The sequence below is a fragment of the Pseudopodoces humilis genome, chromosome 3 (assembly GCF_049639895.1).
Source record: "Pseudopodoces humilis isolate 2021_Gansu_Grassland_sample_001 chromosome 3, ASM4963989v1, whole genome shotgun sequence".
Taxonomy (NCBI): domain Eukaryota; kingdom Metazoa; phylum Chordata; class Aves; order Passeriformes; family Paridae; genus Pseudopodoces; species Pseudopodoces humilis.
Window position 1 is genome coordinate 89303968 of NC_142202.1, and position 17785 is coordinate 89321752.

General features: G+C 38.4%; 1 protein-coding gene across 5 annotated transcripts; it reads left to right on the forward strand.

The window, feature by feature from the left end:
* Window positions 1-231: 231 nt before the first annotated feature.
* Window positions 232-17165, forward strand: RAB23 (RAB23, member RAS oncogene family). Of its 5 annotated transcripts, none has more exons than XM_014263723.2 (7): window positions 232-354; window positions 2466-2667; window positions 3487-3572; window positions 8677-8833; window positions 10281-10363; window positions 11611-11703; window positions 12560-17165. In XM_014263723.2, exons 2-7 carry the CDS (start codon window positions 2513-2515, stop codon window positions 12694-12696), a joined length of 711 nt encoding a protein of 236 aa, XP_014119198.1. In that variant the 5' UTR covers window positions 232-354; window positions 2466-2512; the 3' UTR covers window positions 12697-17165. The 5 variants fall into 5 exon arrangements, with proteins under 5 accessions (XP_014119198.1, XP_005518176.1, XP_087909589.1 ...); XM_005518119.3 differs by having other exon boundaries at window positions 243-361; XM_088053463.1 differs by having other exon boundaries at window positions 340-365.
* The last annotated feature ends 620 nt before the right edge of the window (window positions 17166-17785 follow it).

Below are 17785 nucleotides of genomic sequence, written 5' to 3' on the forward strand. Positions count from 1 at the left end.
GAAAGATCAGCCTTGTCCGGACCTTTCCTCAGGAACCCAGACGAAAACCCCTCAATAGCAACTTCTGCCTCGCCTCAAGCCCGACTCGGGCGCACATGAGCCCCGGCGCGGCCCTCCGGGAGCGGCTCCCGGGCAGCCCCACACGGCGGGGTCCGCGGCGGGGGCGGGGGCAGCGGGCAGGCGCCTCCCCGAGCGGCGCCCCCGGTCCTGACGGCGCTTCCGGGCGGGGAGCCGGGATGTGCGTCCGGGTTGGGTCGGCCCCAGCGAGCGGTTTCCTCTCGCCTTCCCTCCGTCTCCTCTTCCCTGCGCCCCTCCGCCGCCGTGCCCCCGGAGAGAACGCCGCCTGCCCGCTCCGTAAGGGGTTGGTGAGAGGGCGGGCGGGGATCGGAGCCGGGGCGCCCCGGGCTGGCGGGAGCGGGGCCGCGGGAGGGGCCGGGGCGGCCGAGCCTCCGCCCTCGGCGTGGCCTCTCGGCCGGGGCCGGGAGGCGTCGGTGGGATGGATGGCTGCGGAGACCCGTGGGTGGCTGCCTCTGTTCTCGCCCAAAATGGCCATGCGGCTTCCCGGTGCTCACGGGGCTTGCCGAACTGCGGGTAGCCGGGTGTAGGGTAATGCAGTCAAGGTACATCATCATACATCATCTGTCTGAGCGAGCCGAGCGAAGGGATCGGGGTAGCTGTGCTCTGCCAGCACGGCTGCGAGTGTGGTGGTGGGCAGAGCCTTTAAAACGGGAGCATTTCCCCCTCCTTCGAAAGGAAGGTGATCTGATTCTTGGGAGAAAATTTGTCACTCTGCAGCTGCAAAATGTTACTGTGATGATATCCCGGCATAGCAAAACGTGGGGGAAACTTAGCTTTTATCAAGAGGGCAGGGATAAAGTTGTAGCAAGTCTGAGGGCGGCCAAAAAATACTTCAGAGCCTTGGAACAACTGGTTAAGAGAGCAGGAACACAAGCAGTGTTCTCTTCTGGCCTTCCAATCACAGGGAATGAAATAGGAAGAAAGAGGAGGAGCCGAGTGCTACAAGGCAGAATTTTGGTTTTTTGGTGGTGGGTCAGTCTACACAACAACCATGCCTGCTGATAATAGATGTGGTACACCTGTTTCGAAGGAGGAAACCACTTTTACAGGAGTTAGTAGGACTCAGAGCAGAGTGTGGCGGAGGCATGCATTTGAGGGATGGAGGTTCAGAGAGTGGTAGTGAGTAGATTTAAATCCATCTGGCAGCTGGTTGCTGGTGGTGTTCCCCTGGGCTTAGTATTTGTGCCAGTCCTGTTTAAGAACTTTACCAACGATCTTGATGAAGTGATTGTGTGCACCCTCAGTCAGTTTGCAGGTGACACCAAGTTGGGTGGGAACGTTGGTCTGCTGAAGGGTAGGAAGGCTCTGCAGAGGCATCTGGACAGGTTGGATTGATAGTCCAAGGCCAATTGTGTGAGATGAAACAAAGCCGAGTGCCAGCTCCTATTTTTGGGTCACAACAATCCCATGCAGAGTGGCTGGAATGGGGCCCGGTGGGAAAGGAGCTGGAGGTGCTGGTCAACAGCAGCTGAACATGAGCCAGCGTGTGGCCAGGAAGGCAGTGGCATCCTGCTCTGTGTCAGCAGTAGTGTGGCCAGCAGGAGCAGGGCAGGGATTGTCCCCCTGTACTCAGCACTGATGAAGCCACACCTCAAATCCTGTGTGCAGTTCTGGGCCCCTCACTGCAAGAAAGAAATTGAGGGGCTGGAGGGTGTCCAGACAAAGGCAATGAGGTGAAGGGTCTAGAACACAAGTCCTATGAGAAATGGCTAGGGCAGCTGGGGTCATTGAGCCTGGGGAAAAGGAGGCTCAGGGGAAACCTTACTGATTTCTACAAGTGCCTGAAAGGAGGTTGTAGATAGGTGGGGGTTGGTCTCATCTGCAAGTAACAAGCAATAGGACAAGAGGAAATGGCCACAAGGTTTGCTAGGGGAGTTTTAGGTTGGATATTAGAAAAAAATCTTCACTGGAAGGGTTATCAAGCATTTGAACAGACTGCCAGGGACAGTGGGGTAGCATCACCATCCTTGGAGGTATTTAAAAGATGTGTGGGCATGGCACTTAGGGACATGGTTTAGCACTTGGCAGTGTTGGGTTAAAGATTGGATTTGCTGATCTTTGAGGTCTTTTCCAACATTAACGATTCTGTGATTTTGTAGTTCAGTGCCTCCATTTCTTCCTCATTAAGAAAAAAGCCACCAAAACACCAGTGAAATATCTTTGCAATAAGCCAAATAAATTATTCTCTACTTTCAATTTTTATTAATTTTTAATTAGTGTCAGACCAAACCTAGTTAAATAACTTGCCTGAGGTCACTTCAGCAGTCTGTGAAAGACAGAAATAAATTTTACTACCTATATGCACCCTAATCTGTGTGATCATCTTGCCTGTTGCTTTCTATTCACAGCATTTTTATGAACATAATAGCTATTTACTTTGTTGACAGAATCAGTAGTTTCCTGAATAAACCAGAGAGTCACCTGAGACGCAAAGATGTTGGAAGAAGATATGGAGGTTGCCATCAAGGTGGTAGTAGTAGGAAATGGAGCTGTTGGGAAGTCCAGTATGATTCAGCGATATTGCAAGGGGATTTTTACAAAAGACTACAAGAAAACTATTGGTGTAGATTTCCTGGAAAGACAGATCCAGTATGTATTAAACAGATGACATACTATTGATTTTTACCTCTATCTCTATTTCTTTTTCCTGTTGTAATCCTGAAATTTACAAAGGCTTAGAAAACAAGGTCTGCTGTTTCTGAAGCACACTAAAGGGAGTTGTTTTCTGTCTTGCACGGTGGGCTAAAGTTATATCCTTTATTCTCCATCCAAAAGTTAAAATTATAAATAAAATCTGGAATCTCTGCCATACAAAAGCTCTTTGACAAGTTTGCTTTTTATTCTACCACCTGTTGATTATTTTAAATTTATTTTTTGTAATTTCTTGTGAAGTGAAACTGTTTATGATAAAAGAATTACACAAATTTATTAGCCAATATAGAAAAAAATGACTGTGAAAACATTTGTTACAGTCTTTATGCAGTATAAGTAGGTAATACCCAATTATGTTCATAAAGTGGAAAATTTCATAATAGGCAGTAAGAAAATTCTATAAATTCTGCAAGCAGATTAAAAAGACAAAAGCACCATTCTTCAGGCACCTAAGTTTTGTTTCAATGTCTATCTTATTTTTCATTGTAGAGAGAAATGTAGAGGAAGAAGAGGAAAGGAAGAGGAAAATATAATACAGATTGTCTGTAAAGAGCATATAATGTAGTTGAGGGACTGTTGCCATAGTATGTTATGAAGGTGAATGAATATTAATAATAAGTTACATGATGTTTAAATCCAGTTAAATTTGATTTGGATTACTCTTACAGTGTAGAAATAGAAGTATTTCCATATTTCCAATTGTTTTGATTTGTTGCTGTTACTGCATTGGTCACAAAACTGTCTTGTTTATTTCAGAGTTAACGGTGAAGATGTCAGGCTAATGTTGTGGGACACTGCAGGTCAAGAGGAATTTGATGCAATAACTAAGGCCTACTACAGAGGTGAAAATACCATGTTTGTTAGTTGTTGGGTTTTCTTGGTCTGCACATCTCTAAAATATTTTTGTATTAAGAATTTTAGTTATTTCATGTGTGTGCAAAGCATGTTTAGTTCAGCTTTTCAATTCTTAAATATTTTTTCTTCTTGTGAAAGTTCTTTGTCTTAATTATGTCCGCTTTATGCAGTTGTGCCCTTTGGAAAACATTGAATGAAATGAGACAAATACCTGCACAGAAACTGGATGGAATGTAGACATTCAAACAATCAGATGCAAATGTATATTTTGCCTCTAAAAGTGTTTCATTAGTTCTGTGAGACACATATTTGTAAATATTCCAAAAACTATGGATGAGGCACATAGTAATTAATCCAAGGAGGGGAAAATCCACCAGTCATCCTAGAAAGGCAGTTTAGAGGGCACAGCAGTTCTTTTGCTAGTATAGTCTGCCCTGAATATGTTAAAAAAAGAGCAGTGAGAAAAGCATATTTACTTCATAAAATAAACTGTATTATTTTTGTAATGCAGCTTATCAACTTAACCAGTTACAAATTGCATATTTAAGCATTCTTTGCTTACAATTTAACAGTGGTTCTGTAAATATTTATCTTGTTTTTTTTTTTTTAATGGGAGAGATACAAATGACTTGGCAAAAATTCTGCTCTTCAGTTCTTGCCAACTAATTACCTGAGGTGGGGGGGAAATATATTGCTATGGTATAAAATTGCCTCATTTAGAGATGATTATGCCAAACTGTTTCAGGTTGTTGCAGTCTTACAATTTTTTTATTTCATAATCAGTTTGCTAATAGGTGGGTTTTTTTGGTAATACTTCTCACTGTTGCCTGTGATTGATGATTACTATTTCCTCAGAAAAAGATCTTCTTTTGTCATGTGGATATAGATAATTTACAGATGACAAGTTGAGTATATTAATTTTAGATGGCAGTAATCGATTCATGTGGAGCTTCCTTTTTACTGTCCTGGCCCTCGGTCCTCTTGTGTGCTTTGCTCTCCCCACTTGTTTCAAGCCAAAGAATTTTTCTCCTAATTACTGGGACTGATAGGCTGGAATATGGAGAGAAGAACTCAGAAGTACACCTACTGGCCTCACCACAAGCAACCTGGTGGTTTAAAAGCAAAATAAAAAATTTGCATGAGTATCTTGAAATCTTGGTCGTGACTCATGCCCAGTATAGTGCTGTTATATCTCTGCCTTGGGGTTCTTTGTACAGTTCTTTGCAAGTCAAACACAGCCTGTACACATTGTGGCAGCATGATGTAATAAATAGTTCAAGGTGTCAGATACAGGGCCTGCTCTAAACTAGACTTAGATTCATGAAGGACAAGGGAAATTGGAAGAGCCTGGAATGCAATTTTGGTCTAGCATCAGCAATCACACTATTTTAGAAGCAAAGAGTCAAGCTTACTTTGGAAATGCTAGGATTTTATTGCTAATTATTGCTGATAAGGGGAGAACACCTCTAAGATAGGTAAGATAGATACTGGCTGTTAATTTAAGGTTTTCTTCTCTGAGGTCACTGTCCCGCTATGATTGCACTGGGGCTCACGTACTCCCCTGGGTCACTGTGTATTGTCAATTCTTCAGTGCTAACACATGAATGCTTCAGAGCCTGTCTCTGAGTGTTTCTTGTCCAGGGACCAAATTCATTCAGCCTTGCAGAGAAAGAGAATTGGAGCTGACAGTGGATTTGTCATGCGGTTTTCTACATGCAGACCCCAGTGTAGTTGCATGCCCACGATCACACAGTGCAAGGAATCCATCAGCCTAAATTCAGAGTTGAAGGAAGCACTGTATGTATTTAATAATTTATTTTTTTGTATCGTACCATGCATCTTCTCACCAGTTTGTTTGTGATTGAAGTCAAATATTTCTCAAAGCAGTATTTGATCATTTCTTCATGCATGTATCCTCTTCCTTCTGCTACCACTGGTATATCTTAAAGATCCTTGTTAGGTTTTTGATGGAAAACAGGCATCTTGCTCATTAGTGTGTTACTTGGTTGCCGAATAGTCAAATTGTCAGGTTCCTCATTTTGCTGAAAAACAGTTCATTCTTTGTAATAAAGCCTTCATAGGATTGCTTTAGTTTGCATTTGTTAACCTCTTTTGTCTGCAGCAAATATGATAATGGAAGGTCTGCAATACTGCCCTGGTACAGTTCTTTTAGATACCGTTAAGGAGACATTAAATCCTGCTGAGCCTGTTAAAGACAGACAGGATCCACAGAAGTTAGAACATCAGCAGTAAACAAGAATTTCTGGGTGATGATACTGGATTTTGATCTCAGAGTGAGATTGAACAAGTTACCATCAGTTTTATAGGTAATATGTGCTTTCTATCGTAGCCTGGAAAAGCTGAGGCAAAGTACTGAGTGAAATGAGTAGAGTCAGGTATAAAGCCCTGTGAGAGTCTCCTCATGGCAAGGAATTTCCTTATCCTTTTTCTATTGCAAAAGCTTGTACCATTATGAAAGTAAAAAAAAATGTGGTTATGGAGTCTATGGGGATAGGATTATCTGCTGAGGAACTCTGAGACCAATTCAGCTGACAAGCTCATGCTTTACTTGAATTAAGTAGCACTAGTCTCTAAATTTTCTTCTAAATTGCTCTGGATATGAATATTATGTCAGTGATTCTGCAGGCAGTTGAAACATTTTAAAATATAGAGGAATTATCAATGCAGTAATTGCACACAATGTCATTTTCTTCAGTACTTTAAGGAAGCTTTATGGAACAGCTTCTTACAAAAGAATTTTAATTTAAAATATTCATCGAGAACATAATGAGCTGTTAGGCTCCTGTTTGACGCTATCCTGAGCCTTTGCTGCCGGTGCCTGTTGTTGTATGACAGAGGTGGTGTATCACTACATTAGTGGATGACTGAGATAGTAATGTTACTGACCCTTGAATACTGTCAGTGCCTGCATAAAAAAGGTGTTTACATGGTTAAATTCTAGGGTTTGTCTCCTTTTTTTCCTCCTTAGAACTCTTAGATGGATATTATAATTGCTCAAAATGTTTTCAATAAAATACTGAATATTTAGCAGATTTCTTGAAGGTGAAAAGAAAATAAAAATCTCTGCCCTGCAGAATCTGCTGTTGAACTCTGTTGCCCTCCTAAATTCTGCACCATAATGAAGCACACTTCAGAAAGGTCACAAGTGGTACTGTTTTGCATTGAACCTGAGAGGAAAACTGCTTTTTTCTTCTTTTCTTAAATAAGCATCTTACAGAGTTACTGGGTTAGTTAAGTCTGATACTTATGATCCAGCGACCAAAAACTTGGGCAAATGTTTGGAAATACACAATGACAGGAGTGTATAGAATTTGTCATTGTTGATGACACTTTGTTTTACTGTTGTTTGTTGTAAAAATCTTGAAGGTCCTCAAAAACATTTCAGTTTGATTTATTAAAGCCTATCATATACTTCCCTTTTGACGCTAATATGGGCGAGCTGAGGTATTTTTACTGTCCTTGGCCACTGCATTCTACCTGTGCTATATGTAAATTGAATAACATCTGATGTAGTATGCTGCCTTCTCTTTACCTACCACATGCTAGGGCTTTTCCCTCTAAACTTACTGTTACCTGTGGTAGCATTCAGAAGGAATGGGTAGAAGGAGAAAGATGAAGTGAAGGTGCCTTAGTTTGGAAACTTCACAAAGGATTTCTTGGTCTTTAAACTGAACAAAGTGATGTTTACACATGGTTGGGAGTATTTTAATAAATGCTCTCATCTCCATTAAGCTACTTTGTGAGGTAATAGGCAATTACAAACTAACCTGCCGTGGAAAGAATAATGAATTTTACACCTATGTCACAAGAATTGCATCAGAATAATTGCATGCTTTAGAGTGCATTGTGGACAGTAGGGAAAACAGAATTTTACAACCCAAATAACAGGGGAAATTATGGAAGGCTGCATTGCTGCTTTTCTACTGGTAGAGCTTCAGTTGAAGTTCTTAGGGCAGTTCTTACTGTCTTCTATAAAACCATACCAGAAGGGTCTTAATATGCATGTGGAAGAATGTTAAAGACTGTAGGAAATATTTTTCAAGATAGACTCTGAACCTGGCTTTAAAAAAGTTCAGTAAAAGCAAACCTAGTAAGAGAACTTGTATGCTTTGTGTCAGAGAAACACAAACAGGATACAGGAATCAAGGATACGTGGTGAAACTCAGAGGTAAAATTCATGCTGATCAAAAATTTTTCATGCTCTATCATATTAATTTGAGATGTTCATCACTAGATATACTAGGGTCTCAAAAACACTGGCTATGTATTCCTTTAATGCTCTGTTACTAAATAACTAGAATATTGAAGGCATATAAATAATGAAGTGTGGAAAGAAAAGCAGTTTCTGAAGAATGACAAAGGGCTGCTGGACAGTCAGAAGACCACACACTAATATTTCAGCTGTGGAAGTACCTTCTCAGTATCCATGGAGTTTAACTATTGTTTATTTACAAAACCATAACAAAAGGTTTTGTATAATTTATTGTAGTGCGCTGATAGAATTATTAGATTATCTGATGCTATTAATTAGAAACACACTGTTTCTTTTCCCCAAAAAGCTACTACCAATTTACTTGAAATAATCACAACTTCATGTGAAAGCTTTTTAAAGTTTTCTGCTTTTCAGAATTCAAATTACTGTACCAGAAAAAATAATGTGAAATGTTCTTTACAGATGCAGCATACAGGAAAAAATTTTCCCTCTGGCCTCTATTAGTCTGTCTGTAAAACAGCAATAAACAAACCTTCCCTTGCCTTTTTCCATCCTTTCCAGATCTCCTATTCTTTTCCCCTGCATACATTCAATATGCTAAGTTTAAAAATTACCTTTAAAGGTAACAGACACATAGTCATCATGAAGATGGCTGTAATGATCAAAATAAAATGGCAATGAATTTTCATTAAGGGAATCTATGACCAGTGGTTTGACACAAGCTGGTGGTAAAAGTGCATGTTTATGGAAAAAAAAAACCTTGAAAAATCCCTCATATTTTAAATACATTACAATTTATTTTTTTCTATCTTTTATTGGCTAATTTATGTATTTGTAATTTATTTGTATGTTTCTAGGAGCCCAGGCTTGTGTTCTTGTGTTTTCTACAACTGACAGAGAATCCTTCAAAGCAATCCCTACCTGGAAGGAAAAAGTTGTGACCGAAGTTGGAGACATTCCCACAGTTCTTGTGCAGAATAAGATTGATCTTCTTGATGACTCTTGCATAAAGAAGTAGGAGTTCTAGTGTACTACTTTTAAAGATCAGTAGGTGCCCCCGGTATACACAGGTTTTAAAAAAAGAAGTCTGTGGGAGTTTCTGGTGAAGACGGAGGATCTGGGTTGTCCCACCTGTGTCCTGCATCCAGATGTGCCCTAGAAGCACATGGGGCAGGTGTTGCTGCATGAGTGTAGCTACTTGGGCAGATGTGCTGCAAAGCTAGGAGCTTTCTGTTTGTTTCATGCTGCATCCTGAAGCCAAAACTAATAGAGGAATGACATATAAAGTTTGGTTCTGGCATAATATGTGTCACACCCCCTTTTTTTTTTTTTAACTCAGAAAATATAAAACTATAAATTTTCTCTCCTGTTAAAATTCAGTTACTTTTAAACTGTGCTGTGCACCACTGAAGGCACATTATCTGTTTGGCTAGTGAATGCTTGCTAATATTCTTTGCTTTCTTCAATTTGTTTTTTATTACTCATTTTTATCAAAACATTGTAACTATAGAAATATGTGTGTGGTAATATTCTCAAACGGCATGGTGCTGAATTTTCCTTGCTGTATTTTTCTTCACAGATTTTATTGTCAGTTCATTCTGCCCTTGTGTATGTGACCAGTTTCATTCTTGTCATAAAATCAGCTTAACAAATCCTTTTATTTACCACAGCATTTCATGTAGAAAATAGTGCATGATGAAGTTGATCATTCTCCACTTCTTCAATTTCTGTCATCTTCCTGAGAGATTTAAATTATTTCTTCTTTTTTGTTGTTTCCTGCACTGGCTTTCTTTGTTGTCTGTTTGCTATCATTGATGGCATAAATCAGCTTCTACTTCCTCTGCAAAGAATTCTGAGGATTTTTCAAAGGAAAAGCAAAATTGCATTTGAACTCCTCCTTTATTCATGGTATGTCACTTAGGTTTGGTTCTCAGAATACACTGTCTGCCTCAGTAACATAATCTTTCTGATGATGTGATTTTCCTTAGGGAAGTATTCATAAGTTTCTTAAACTTTAACATAAATTCTTTCTCACTTCACAGAAAAAAGTAATTCTTGGTTTCATCTGTGCACTCATCTGATTGCACAGCACACTGCTTCTTTAAGATATACTTACGGATTACTTTTTGTTGTTGTTTAGAGTTTGCAGTGATAGTGCTGTTAATTACAGACTCGCTTTGGTTTCACCAACACTCTTCTTCGAACCCTTGTGAAGTTTTATTTAATAAAGTCAGTAAATACTGAAATAATTCTTTTGAGTCATAAAAAAGCTGCATGTAAATACCTTCTTTTTATAGTGGAGATATTGTAAAGAAATTAAGGATTAGGTATTTTTTGACTGTCTTGGAATTTCTCAACCCACTTTGCCACGTTTAACTTACAATGAAGCATTTTGTTTATAAGAATAAATGCTAACAAATGAACCAAATAAGGACTTACAAAGTTGTCTTGTGTTGTGCAGTGAGGAAGCAGAAGCACTGGCAAAGAAGCTGAAGGTGAGGTTCTACCGAGCGTCTGTGAAGGAGGACCTGAACGTGAGCGAAGGTAGGAGGAGCTGCAGGTAGGGCGTGTCCTGCCGTTGCTCCCTGGCCCCAGCATCCCCCGGGCTGGAGCCAGCTGGGGCTTACACATGGTTGCGTGCTAGTGGCAACCCTCTTTATATTCTGTAGCAGCGGGCCTTAAACACAGTTAAAATCACGTGGTATCAGTGGGTTAGACCCATCTCTTTGTGCACATCTTTCTCTTCCACAAACATGCACAGCTGCGATGTTTACAAGTGCCAGTGTGTTAAGGCTCCTTAGTCCTAATGACTGTCAGTAAGCATGAACTTTGGAAACAAATAGGCATAGAAGTTCAATTATCGCAACATACAAATTGTTGGAACAGATTATTTTGTATTTGTTAATAGTTACTAAATAATTAATAGAAACAATTATTGTATATTTTAGTCTTATTTAAATAAAGCACATTGCATCTATTGCAGTGTTTTGTCTACCGGTGATATTTGATTAGTTCCTAAGTACTACTTTTAGTGTACTTAATTTCATAAGTGTAATGCTAAAATTTTGAGTCTCTGTCTTTTGTGGGCTGGGTTTGAATAATCATGAACTATACTCCTTAATGATATATTCTTGTTTAATTAGCCAAGATTAATAGTAAACTCCCTGTTTCTTCTCTATTAATATGATTCACCATGAGAAAAATCTGTGAAAGAAAACGTAAAACTCTTTTGTATCATTTTTAAATGAGCTGAGTTACAAATGTAGATAATCATAACACATCTAGGTTCTGAAAATTCTGCTTTAGTTGTATATTTTTTCAGATTCCTAGGTCAACTTTTTATATTCCAGTAGAAATGAGGGTAGCATTAATTAATTAGAAAAAAGTTGTTGCCAAGTTTTATTAATAGATTTACTTTACATAACTACTATTTTTTAAGGCTTCTTGCAAAAAATGTATATATTAAATTCCTACATAACTGTAAAAAGTTCCAAGTTGCATTAATTGAAACATTTGGCAATATGTGTGTGCCTGTTTTTTTTATAAGTGTATTGAGGTATTTCTGTGCAAGTCTTCAGTACTGCAAACTGTAAGAGCTGGACAGACACTGGAGTGACCTGAATTCTGCCCAGGCACACAGACTTGCCCAGAATCACTCACCAGGTTGTGCTAAACCTGGGGTGTGAAATGCATTTTTGTCACCATGCAGAATTTTTATATAATGGCATTATGAAGATGATGATTATTTTTAAGCATTTTGTGATGTACCTTTTTGCTTTTTAACTTTTCAGTTTTTAAGTATTTGGCTGATAAATATCTTCAAAAGCTCAAGCAACAAACGGCAGAAGATTCAGAACTAGTACATACAAGCAGTAACAAGATTGGTATGTATATTATAATAAAAAACCTCTAAAAACAGTATTTTGTGCTGTTTGTGAGACAATCAAAGCTTGTTGTCTCATATGTTTCCTTATGGAATTAATACAATGTGAATCAGGGTCTAATTATTACCTCCCTATCTTAGGCTATCATCTCTTTCTGTAAAATAACTTAGTGACTTTGAAGTTACAAGATGATCAAACTGATATACAAAAGTTTCTAGCTAATGCTTGGCTCTAGCTAATGCTTTTACTAAATTAATTTAAAGAAGATTGTACAAGAATTTGAGAAGGATGATTGCTGGGTTTTTTTTTTTATTAGCATTACATAGCATTGCTCATCTCGATGTGGGCTTGTAAGACTCATGGGGAAAGAGTCTGGCATGTAATCAGAAGGTGTTCACAAGTTGCCTTCTGTAAGAAAACAGTAAACTTCTGTGGTTCTTTAAAGCATTTCTGAGTCAGGTAATTCATTTTTCATAGAGCAGTCCCTTTTTATTCAGGGAAAAAGGCCTTTTACTTGATATCAACAAAGTCTCTGAATTTTATATCATCAGGTTTTTCTTCTATTATGTTACTCAACCACAACTTTGTGCAGTTAGTAACATACACATACACAGATGAGTGCATATGCTGCCCTTCAACTGCACAGATACATACCAGCTCTAAATACTGCCTGGCTGGTAGTAATTGCAACTGCCTCTACTTCCAATTTAGCTGAAAAATTGACCCAAAATAGATTTAAAAACTGGTGTACACACTTGAGGTGCTCTCCTATGCTTTAGCAGGTGTTGTGTCTAAAATGTTATTATGCTGCAAGCAATAAATAAATACAAATACTTCTCTTGTCTGAATTCTGTAGGTGTTTTTAATACATCTGGAAGTCACTCCAACCAAAATTCTAGCACTCTTAATGGTGGAGATGTCATCAACCTTAAACCAAACAAACAGAGGACCAAGAAAAACAGAAGTCCTTTTAGCAACTGCAGTATACCTTAGACCACTTTTGGAGGAAATTAAGCAACTCAGAGAATTGGATGAAGTTGTGCAATTGAATACAGAATAAAGCCAGCTTTAGAGGTATTTTTACCGGTGCTTTAGTAAATCTTGTGCCTCCTTGACTGAGGGTGGATTTAGACGAACTTGCTGATGCTTTGGGTTTGTTGCATGGCGAGAGACACCTGGTGGCGACACACAGAACCGTGGCTGCCTCGTGCACTTTGTGCAGGTTAGGTGAGCCTTTCCTTTTTCAAGGAATTTCTTACAGAGCTATGAACTAGGTTATTGCTGAATTTCAAAGCACATTTAATGTAAGGATAGTACTTACACGTATAGGTACGGACTGTAATTCTATGGCCCAAGATAATGTAGCAACCTTGCAACTAAATTTCAAAGAAAATATTAGAGTGGTTAGTCTGGACACTACCAAGATAAATGAAGAGCAAAAAAAACACTCAACACTTAATTTTATGCCTGACCATATTAGTATGGATTCTGGCAGTCCTGTGGGTGCAAGATCCTTGCATTATATATATGTGTGCTAAGGTATATATGTAGACATTTGGGATGATATCTATGCTTGGTTCCAATGTGTATATTACTTGGAGATCAGCTAATGATCATCAAATAGCATCTTCCAACTGTCCTTTAAAAATGTTGCATTTCAGAAGAGGCTTTCCAAGCTGCCACTGTGTGTGTTTAACTTGCTATACTTCAGGCCTAAAAGCTTAGATTTAAAAATGTATGGTGCCAAAACTGCTCCTTTTTACCTAATGCTATGCTACAGATGTTTTGTAAGAAGTTTGTTTTTCTCAGTCATAACAGATGGAACAAATAACTCTAATAGCTGTTCAGAAGGAACACATAATAATCTTCTTATTGTTGTATCCTGTGTTGTCTTACGAAAAAGGAATTTTCAAAGTGGTGTTACAAAGTATTTATCTAATTTGAATTTTTTTTATAGATACCATAAACTAAGTTACAGGGATCCAAAAAATTGCAGCTGATTATATTAGGGAGACATTCTTGAATGTTGACTCAGATTTCAAGTTAAGGAAATCTAATTCTGGAAGATGAGAGACATGGCAAAAAATTTTCAAAGTGCTTCAGTAATTTAGATGTTTAGGAGCCCAAATCTAACTTCGAAGTTATTTGGGCTAAGGCTCCTAAATCACTAAGGTGCTTTTAAAAATGCTAAGCAAGATACCTTTTATTTAGCAAAAATGAAGACTTTATAATCTTCTTCAAGAGCATGCATGCCTTTTAGAAACTATCCATTTTATTTACATGTTTTGTATGGTATGATATAATTTTAACTTTCTAAGATTTCTACAAGTCTGCCAGTGACAAATGCAAAATATGCTGCTTAAAAAAAATCAGAGTTTTAATAGTTTTATAAATGGTGTATGAGAATGAAAATTGGTTGAGTGATCCTGTATATTTTTGAAGGAAGGACTTTTCACTATGTGAATTCATGTAGGAAGCTTGACTGACTTTGTTTCTAAGTCAATGAGTATGAAAACTGAAATGTATACTTATTCCCAGTGTCTGCAGGGAGAGAAGTGAGTGGCAAGTTATGCACAAACACTTAAGATCTCTGAACTCTGTATTTTATGTTTACTGTATTAGACTTTGTACTGAGTACTGCAGTTTCTTTGACAAGCTGTTAGAGATCTCCTGTTGCTGGCAAGGAGGAGGGCACCCCATCCCTTTTGCTACTGCAGCTAAACCATGTGTTCTTCACCATAATGTCTCCTGTATTTTCTCTTGGATAAAGGCCTCCATTTTTTAACAAGTGCATTTAATCACTGTATCTATAAATGGAGTCAAGTCCCATCTGTCTTAGCAGTTTAATAAGTGAGGTACTTGGGATAAGATGACTGAACATCATGAGGCCACCTCACAACTTAAGGTACAGTGTATGCATGAAAAAAACTGTTTTTAATATGGAAACTTCTACATTTCATTGTCTATCTGCAAGTTTCTTGGGGTTTTATTAATTTTTCCTGAAAAAGAAACGAAACCACAAAGTGTGTGAAACATCTTTTTTGCCTTGTTTGACTTCGTACAGGGTACTGAAAAGTAAGTCTTTATTATGTATAATGACAATTTGTACTATTTTATGTTATACTGTGACACACTGTACAATTAATATAGGCTGTTTGTATGTAAAGTATGCCACTACTGTTTTTAATGACTCAATAGTAATTTTCATAGATGGAGACTTGACAGACTTGATAAATTTAAGATATGTTGAAATGTAGTGCATATACTTTAATGTAGGAATAGTTATTTGCAGCATTGGGTAACAGTGAGTTTTCATTTTACTCCCCTCCTAAATCTAAAGTGGATCTTTCCTTGTTGAGACGTTGCAGTGCTTGTTCTCCAATATGACTGAGATGGAAAGTGCCCAAATTAGCATCTTTCTGGGAAATGCCCTGCATGTACACTGCTTGAAATTTTTGATTCTTAGTGTGTAGATGTAAACCAAATGACTTGGATATTGCAGGAACCCTTACGTATTCACATCACTCTTCAGTGACACTAACTCTTGCCTTTTGGAAGAAGAGACATGCCTAAATGTTTTAGCACTTGTGTTGTCCCTCATGAATAATTTTTTATTACAAACATTATTTCATTCTCCACTCCAAGTGTACTCATTAAAATATAGTATGTTTTAGTCAGCAAAACCTACAGGTGTGGGGCTGGTAATAAAAATGCTCTTCTCTTTGCAACCCTGGGACTGCATGGTGGGTGAGGATGTAGCTCTGTTACACCCATGATACCCTGGATTAAGAGCAAGAGATGCTTGTCCCACAAGATACAAAATTCATTGCACTCCTGTATATTCTTTTTGTATCTCTTGAATAGCTTACTGGCTGTATTATCTTGATTTTGCCACAATTCTTTGCCCTTGGCTGATAAAGCTACCATTAGCAGGAAACTTTAGTGATTGTTAATGCCTTAGTGAAATAGGGATTCACTAAAGAGTATGACACTACAGCTTTGTCACTTCTCTGTTATATCCATTCAGTGAATGGGTGTTCTCCCAGTACGTGGGGCATCGTTAGATGCAAAGCAGTAATGCTAGGGATGTATTTCCAACTGGAAATAGAAAATCTCAAAGTTGTATGACTGATCACACTTAATTTTTGTGCTTGTGTGTGTGGTTAATTAAAAAGAAAATTAAATATTCCACTTAATTCAATTTTGAAGTATTATTTTCAGTGTTTCTTAAGGCCAGACTTTTATAGTCCAAGTGCCGGAATTATCACAGTCAGTCTCATTTCCTGTTTAATTTTTATGCTTCAGTAAAATACAACTTCTTATTTTCTTCATTATTGGGCTGCAGAACATCTGTCATGAGGTTTTCCTTCACATAATTTTTGTGGAGGTGGTATAATCTAAAGAACATTGAGCAGCTGACCACACAGCACTCTGAGGGGTTATGTGGGGTACATGCACAAGACTCAGCAAGCCTGCACTTGAAGCTGTCCATGCACCCTTCAGGCTGAGAGCTCCAGGTGTTAACAGGGTCAGTGATCTGCCCTTCTCCTCAGAGTTCATTGTACAGTGAGCCAACACATATGCTGCTCTCATTCCAGTGACACTACCCGAGCCCCTGCTGCTCTTCTAAATGTAGTCATAGACCTTTGGTTGAAGTTGCAGAACCTGAACACTAACTGTACCAAAATTAGAGTGCAAGAATGGTCCAGCAGGCTTGAATTCATCAAAACTACCTTGCCATCTTTTTGTAGGAAGCAAAAGCTGTGCAGATACTCTTTCTAATGCACAAATAATATTGAGACAAAAAAATAACTCTCTGTTAATTATGGCATCCAAGCAGGTAATCAGAATTATACAATGAAAAACACAGCAATGCTTAGATTTAAAATGAAAGGTGCTATAATGGAATAAGAGAAACCTGCAACTGTTCCATGTTGCAGTGTTCTGTATGAGTTATCTCAAAGCCAGGTGAGTCCTAGTACTGAACTAGGCTCATTCTCAGGTTTCTAGAAGGGTAATACAGATAAATAGTTTGTCAGTTCTGCCAAACTCACTTAAGTTGATAAGAAAAACTAAAAATTACTGTGGACCAGGAGGAACACCACTCTCATTGTGAGGATTAAGATGCATTGATACCAATGGCTTAAATGCAAATGGCTAAAAGAGGAAATGTACATAACTGATTTTATCACCATCATGCTCTCAAGTAAATGTAACAGATTTGTAGAAAAAAAGGTCATCATACCATAAATCCTTGATCAGAAGAATCAGTGTTTAAAACTGAGTATCTTGTGTATGCTGTTCTGTAAAATCCCTACAAATTAATTCTGCTGTTCTCTTGTGACACTAGTTGCATCATGCAACTTAAAATGTTTGTTTGCTTGTTGTTGAGTCTGATATAAGTCACTACTTTTGTGGTTATATTAAATTGTGAGTATATTAAATTTCAAAAATTGCTGTAACTACAAGCTGTGCAACCTCAGTCTGACTGAGAAACGTGTGCTTGATTCTTGTGTGTGTTGCCAACAGCTGGGATCCAAGGCAGCTCATGAGAGCACTCAAAGGAACAAGTGTGGACACCCCAGTCAAATAGAAATGGTGTTTCTTAGCTCTTGCCTCTGATTTACCATGTGGTTGAAAAACAAAATATGGATTCTTTTCTGCTCTTTCTGGTCATTTTGCTTTTCATGACTGGTTTGGCCAATATAGTGACAAGGTTTAAGTCAAAGATTGTAGACATTGGAAGTGGCATTAAAGTATTATTAATATGTCAAAGATGCCTAGTACATTTTATATTTATGAAAATAAACAGGTAATAATCACTCACTAGTGATTGTTGGTTAGGGGTTTTGCATTGTTTTGGTATTTTTTCTTTTTTTCAGTAAAACACAAATCGGCCGTCTGCTTCTTTGCCCAGGTATCTGAAGAATATTGGAAGTAACATACTCCTGCTCCCTCTTGCATACAGTTTTGAACACAGAAAATCAGTGTGTTTGCTTGACACCCTGATAAGGATTAATTGGCAATGCTTTAGGCTCATTACAGAGGCAGTGGACTAGATGACCTTCATTGGTCCCCTCTA

Bases quoted from the DNA above. Each gene is read 5' to 3' on its own strand.
- RAB23 (XM_014263723.2), top strand. From the start codon at position 2,513: ATGTTGGAAGAAGATATGGAGGTTGCCATCAAGGTGGTAGTAGTAGGA. The intron at 3,573-8,676 runs GTGAAAATACCA...GTATGTTTCTAG, and splicing joins AACTAAGGCCTACTACAGAG to GAGCCCAGGCTTGTGTTCTT. The intron at 8,834-10,280 runs GTAGGAGTTCTA...TGTGTTGTGCAG, and splicing joins GATGACTCTTGCATAAAGAA to TGAGGAAGCAGAAGCACTGG.